A 6,479-nucleotide genomic window follows, 5' to 3' on the forward strand; every position below is an offset into this window, starting at 1 on the left:
TTCAATTGAAGTGCGAGGAAGAGGCCAAGCAACCCGGTGTGGGTGATTTGTCTCTATCCACGGCCAAAGAACCACTTCTTGGAGTTGTTCTGGCCAGCCTTTTGTTCATTGTTCAAAGAACAGAAGGTGTGTCTTGTGTGTGTCATTGCGTGTAATTTGATCTTAACATTGATTCTTGATCGAGTTCTTCATGTTCTTGGAACCTTCATCCCATATATGCATCATATATATATATATATATATATATATATATATATATATATATATATATATATATATATATATATATATGTATATATATATATATATATATATATATATATATATATATGTATATATATATATATATATATATATATATATATATATATATATATATATATATATATATATATATATATATGTATATATATATGTATATATATATATATATATATATGTATATGTATATATATATATATATATATATATATATATATATATATATATATATATATATATATATATATATATATATATATATATATATATATATATATATATATATATATATATATATATATATATATATATATATATATATATATATATATATATATATATATATATATATATATATAAAACTTTCCATACTTAAGATAAGATAATTACCACATTTAATTCTGAATTATTCACCCAAAATCACCAACTTAATTAGCAACTTAATCATCCAATTGCCTTATATCATGCGTGCTAATTTAGGTAACTTTTGTGGCTAAAATAACACCTCAAACTTATGGCATCCTTAAGCAAACCGTGGCTTTTTATACATCACAAAGGATAAATTAATATGTTACCATTCTTTGTCAATATTCAAGAAACATATCCATGCAATTCGAATGGACCATGCAAGTACCTTCACAAGTGACTTCAATAATATGACTTTGAATAGACCAAGACTTTGACCACATTTTTGACCACATTTTTAACCATCTTGACTTTAGTTTCGAATAAACCCAAGTTAAATGAGTTTAATTGGACCATTTTTAGTTATTCCCATCAAACGAAAGTACTTGAAAAGTTTTTCCATGTAAATTGAAAAAGTGGTTATGATGGATTTTACATCACCTTTGTAAATTTTATTAGTTTATTAATAAATTGATATATCAAAAAGGGTAAAATATGAAATAAATACTAAATAGACTATTCTAGACCTATAACTTTTATTACCAAACCATATGACTATTATGATCATAAGAGGACCCTTTGGACAAATTTTGTAGACCTTATGGATATTAATAAATTTTGTATAAAATCTATTGCTAAAATGATCATATTAATTATTAAAAAATTATCATAATTAAAATTGATATATCATAATTATCATAATTTTGTATAAAGCCTAGTTGAATATCTCCTTATATAATTTCTATAACACCCTGGTATTTTTTGGATAATTTTTATTTGACTTAGATAATTTATATCAAATATTAATCAATTTATCAGTAAAATAGCCATACTAATTAGTTATAATGCATAACCTTGTTTTTTTTTTGAACTTTTTGATCTTAATACCATTTCATGTAGTTTCTGGTCCTCTAACATATTTTTAGAATATTTTTTTATTATAGAAGTTTCTCTTTTTATTATATTAAATTGGCTAAAAAATTACTTTCTATTAAAAGTTTAAATCCTTAGATTTGACCAAACCATAGTTGACTTATAATATTGTAATCCTATAATATGAAGTTTTATTTGAAATTACATGCTCTTGGATGTGTGACTCTAATAATAAGGTAACGTCAAATCATGGACCCACATGTAAAATCTCAGCGCCTGCGTTAGTCGGTACGTAAAATGTGGTGTTAAAAAGGGGGCTCGACAGTGACTTTATTACAAAGTAACGCTATGAAATAAATATTTCAATTTGGAGGCATTTGTATTTACCCTTTGTTGATGGTTAAATTGAACTTTTGTAACAAACTTAAACTTGAAGATACTTTTGTAACGAAGATCGTTACCCTGGAACTGGATACTTTTGTAGGCGTGTACAAGGTTATTAGCATGGGGATAGGATCATTGAGGGGGTAGGATCGAAATCGATAGAATCGGATTGTAGTATCGTGTAATCCTATAAATATATATTAATGTGCTTTTGATTAGTGATTATCAATTATATTTTTTCTCTTTTTAAGTTTTAAGGTGTAAGTAAAAACTCATTTGACTTCATGTAGTAAGTTTTAAATAAAAAACTTTTAATAATCATTTTTAAAGTGCAAGTTAAGAAAAATGTGATTTTTATAAAGGTATTTATATAATTATTTTAAATATATATTTATACGTAAGTGAACACTCTATTGTATGAACATATTTTATGATTGAAACTACTCATGTAGGATCAAATAGTTGAATGGTAGGATCGTAGAATCGTGTTATGATCCTACCACCTAAATACTTGAGCTAAGTGGGATCACACGATTCTACCACATTAAGATCCTATCTACGATGCAGTTCGGTCGCCTATTTTTGAATCATAAGATAATAGAATCGTAGATTAGAATCAGGATTCTGATAACTATAGGCGTGCACTCACTTTCCTTTGTGGCATTTCCCCTACAAATGTACTTGGGTTTGAACTTGAAAATTCACAACAAGATACAAACAAGACAATACACCCTTAGTACTTAGGGTATATCACTTAGAAACAAAGTGTTTGAATGACTTATAAGCTTCGGAAGTTTAACAAATAAAGTTTATAACTCGTCTGAAAACACAAGCAAGAGAGAAAGCAATGATAAGAAAGAATTCAGAAAAGTGTGTATAACATCCTTCCCCAAGACTCTTCATAGTATAGTAAGGTGTCATAGCTCACTAATTACCATTGATGATCAAGCTTAATGATCAACCATCAATACCATGTTTATTATGGTATTCATGAGCATTATTTTAACCTATTAAACCATTGTAACATCAGAATTAAGATGGAACAAAAGAAGGAATCAATTGCTCTTAGTTCAAAGAAGACGAAAATGCAAACGGAAGCTGGCAGAACAAAAGCCGACTCGGCTTTGGCTCTCACCCACAAGAAAGCCGAGTCGGGTTTATGTGCTGACATAGTTCTTGTAAAACCTCTTTCTCTTTTATAAAATAAAATTTATGATTCCATTTCATGCTTCAACGCCAATGTTCATACGAAATGAATTAACGCCTAGTACAACGCATTTCACGAGTAATTGAGCCAAAATTGATATCCCTACGGATTTGAATTAAATGATCCATCAAACCACTCGAAGACGAAGTACACACAAAAGCAATAACACAGTCATTAACCTGACACACTATAAAGGATGTGTCCGTATCTTATTCATAAGTTTATCATAGTCGGAATGCCAATCTTGACTACTTGAAGCGGCCACACTTCAAACTTATATAGGTAGGTTTTTATTACATATAAACATATCCCCGTGAAATGGATATAACACCAACAACTCTTCAATTCTTGATCTTGAGAACTTTCAATGGACGACTACCTCGTTCATTACGATCCAAAGCAACTATAGGTCATTAAATTTGTTGCTTACATAAATCAAAAGGAAATTTATCACATTGAATTCAAGACACGGTGTTACTTGTATGTGAATTTGGCTTTTCCAATTGATATTCATTGACATAAACTGATTTTAACTGACGCATGTTCAATTGAATCCCTACTCATGGTTTTAGGAAATGAATCAACCACATTGAACTTGGTGACATAGTCACAAGTTATGACCCCATTAGTCATAAGTCCTTGCAATAGGTTGTGCCTAAGAGAAAAATGACGAGACTTACCATTATACACTTGACTATAAGCCCTACCCAAAGCCGTCACACAATCCGTTTGAATTGCCACCAGTGATATTGGCTTAGGTAACAAAGGTATCTCAAACATGAGATTCCTCAACCACTTTGCTTCACTTGCTGCTAAGGCAAGTAATGTGCAAATTTTATTTAATAGCAAGCGCACGATGTACGTGTAGTCGTAGGTTGAACACAAGGAAGCTAGGACAAGAAACTTGCTAATATCTACTAATTATATTGCTCAAAAAGAAAAATTTTTGGTTTGTTGTTTATCTATCAAACTACAAATGCAATAAGAAATATGGATTAAAACTATATGATGAAGAAATCTAGGGTGTCGAGAATCCCCTAAAGTCTTGTATGATCAAATTCTCATTAGTGTCTATAAATTGTCGGATTAATTACATAGTTAAACATGATCTTGTTAATTTCAAACTCTCGCTCTGTCGATTAACTATTAGATTTAGACCCTACTAATTCAATTCTCACCCGCTAGTTTTACTAAACAAATCAATAAGAATTTAACTAAAATTTACCCTAAAGCAAAGTCGATCCTAATCTCACACGCTAGTTCTATTGACTAATCTGACATAGCATGTTTAATTTAGGGTTATTAGCACAATTTAACCATTTTAATCCTAATTTCATAGACACTTTCAATCAATAAATCATACTTAACTTATAAGTTCAAATCCTAACTCTAGAAAATGGATCTACTCACTAATCATGGTGAAAGCATGTTTAATGAGGAACTAAATTGAAGAATGAAAACTAAAGAAAAAACAATGAAATGAGTAAAAGTAGTTTAGAAGAAGGAAGGAGAGAGAAACCCTAATCAGCAATTAAGGGTGTATTTATATCACTAAGAGGAAATTAATCTAGGGCTTAATGAAAAACCGCCGCCAAAAGTCACGTGCTGCCAATTTCGATATCCGCCGAGTCGGTGGTCGTGAATATATGAGCACAGCCAAGTTGGCTTTAGCTTTTGGAAAAGTGGAATTTTGGCAGCCTATACCGCCGATTCGGAGGTCCCTTTTACTTATCCCAACCCGAGTTGGCATTTTCTTCTGGAAAAAATGGTAAATGTCAGCATATAACGCCGACTCGGCGGTTTCTTTTTCTTTATTGAAATCGAATCGGCTTTTAATTCTGGAATAGCTGTTGATTTTGTTTTCATCGTCGAGTCGTCGAGGGCAACACCTCCTCTTCAGCCGACTCGGCTTTGGAGGCTGGAAGGATGATCACTTTCTTGAACTTGAGTTATGCTTCTTTACTTGACTTTATTCACTTGGCTCGATCTTTACAATGGTTCGATTCTTTCTTTGAGTCTTGTAAACAACATTAGCCACAAAAACCACATAAACAACTCAAATTTGTCATGATTAACTTACTTTCTCACAAATTGGCCATCGAGTACAAATTTTGGAGCGAATAAGCCAAAAGCGACCCTAGAACACCACTAAACACCCAAAAGGAGCATATAAATGATAATAATAAGTGCAAATAATTGCGCTTATCAGCAAGCGCTATGAATGTGAAATCAGCTATACATGTTTGTTTCTTTGAGGACCATGAAATGGACCCTCCCCCATAAACAAACACCCAACCACTAGTTGAAAAGTTATTCTCTTCATTAGTGATCAAACTAGCATCGGAATAACCTTCCAAAATAGGAAGATCACCACTATATAAAATACCATAATCCATGGTACGCAACAATTTTTTGTTAATACTCTTCTTATCTCCATCGAATGATTGGGACCCGGGTTGCTCGTAATTCTACTTTGTTTACTAACTGAAAAATGTTGTGTCTCGCCTTGTGCAGGTCATAGCATAAATCAAAGATCCAATGACCTTTGAATACTCCAATTGTTAAATTGGTTGTCCAGTATGTTTGGCAAATTTCATACCCAATTCCATGGGAGTAGAGACTGGTGCCTTATCAAGCATACTATTAAACCGCTTAATTTGGTTACCATCTCTCATGATCTTAGTACCTAATCACATCGGCCTCCCCTATATTTTTTATTTGAAAGGACCTAGAAAAAAAAGTCTTTGTCTTTTGAACTTTTACTAAAATAGTATCAAAGATGAGCATGTCATCTACATATAGACAAACGATAACCCCATTACCATGGCTATCAAATTTTCTATACACGCTCTTATCGGCTTGATGCAATTTGAATCCAAAGAAAAAAATTGTTACATCAATTTTTAATGTCATTGCTTAGGTGCTTGTTTGAGTCCATATAAGGACTTAACAAGTTTGCAAACCTTATGCTCTTGTCCTTCCAAATAAAATCCTTCGGGTTATTCCATATAAACTTCCTCATCTAACTCCCCATATAAAAATGTGGTTTTAACATCCATTTGATGGATCTCTAGATGATAGATTTTAGCTAATGCTACCAACTACCTAATAGTGGTTATTCTTAAAACTGGTGCATATGTGTTGAAATGATCGATATCAAGCTTTTGTCTAAAGCCTTGTGCTACTACAAGGGCCTTAAACTTATCAATAGTACCATTAATTTTCATTTTCTTTCGAAAAATCCACTTGTAACCAATTGGTTTACAAGTAGGAGAAAGATCCACTAACACCAAAGTGTTATTTCCCATGATGGATTCCATGTCATCATTGATAGCCTCTTTCCAAAAAG

The 6,479-nt window shown here is 31.5% G+C and overlaps 2 protein-coding genes across 2 annotated transcripts in view; one reads left to right on the plus strand and one right to left on the minus strand.

Annotated features, from left to right (window-relative positions):
* LOC130801139 (uncharacterized) overlaps positions 1 to 3,125 on the plus strand; it is a 104,587-nt gene extending 101,462 nt beyond the window's left edge. The window contains exon 10 of the mRNA XM_057664907.1: positions 2,954 to 3,125. Within this exon, the coding sequence (XP_057520890.1) occupies positions 2,954 to 3,125 (172 nt within the window). The remainder of the gene's footprint in view (positions 1 to 2,953) is intronic.
* A 55-nt stretch (positions 3,126 to 3,180) lies between these two features.
* LOC130801140 (uncharacterized) lies at positions 3,181 to 6,043 on the minus strand. Its single transcript, XM_057664909.1, has 6 exons — positions 5,817 to 6,043; positions 5,422 to 5,503; positions 5,211 to 5,267; positions 4,733 to 5,048; positions 3,665 to 3,939; positions 3,181 to 3,309 (listed from the first exon to the last, which is right to left on the minus strand). Exons 1-6 carry the CDS (start codon positions 6,041 to 6,043, stop codon positions 3,181 to 3,183), a joined length of 1,086 nt encoding a protein of 361 aa, XP_057520892.1.
* Positions 6,044 to 6,479: the final 436 nt, after the last annotated feature.

This window comes from Amaranthus tricolor, chromosome 15, assembly GCF_026212465.1.
Source record: "Amaranthus tricolor cultivar Red isolate AtriRed21 chromosome 15, ASM2621246v1, whole genome shotgun sequence".
Lineage (NCBI taxonomy): Eukaryota > Viridiplantae > Streptophyta > Magnoliopsida > Caryophyllales > Amaranthaceae > Amaranthus > Amaranthus tricolor.

Bases quoted from the DNA above. Each gene is read 5' to 3' on its own strand.
- LOC130801140 (XM_057664909.1), bottom strand. From the start codon at position 6,043: ATGACATTAAAAATTGATGTAACAATTTTTTTCTTTGGATTCAAATTG. The intron at 5,268-5,421 runs GTGTTTGTTTAT...GTGGTGTTCTAG, and splicing joins ACTTTTCAACTAGTGGTTGG to GGTCGCTTTTGGCTTATTCG. The intron at 3,310-3,664 runs GTTAAAATCAGT...ATAGTGTGTCAG, and splicing joins ATTCAATTGAACATGCGTCA to GTTAATGACTGTGTTATTGC.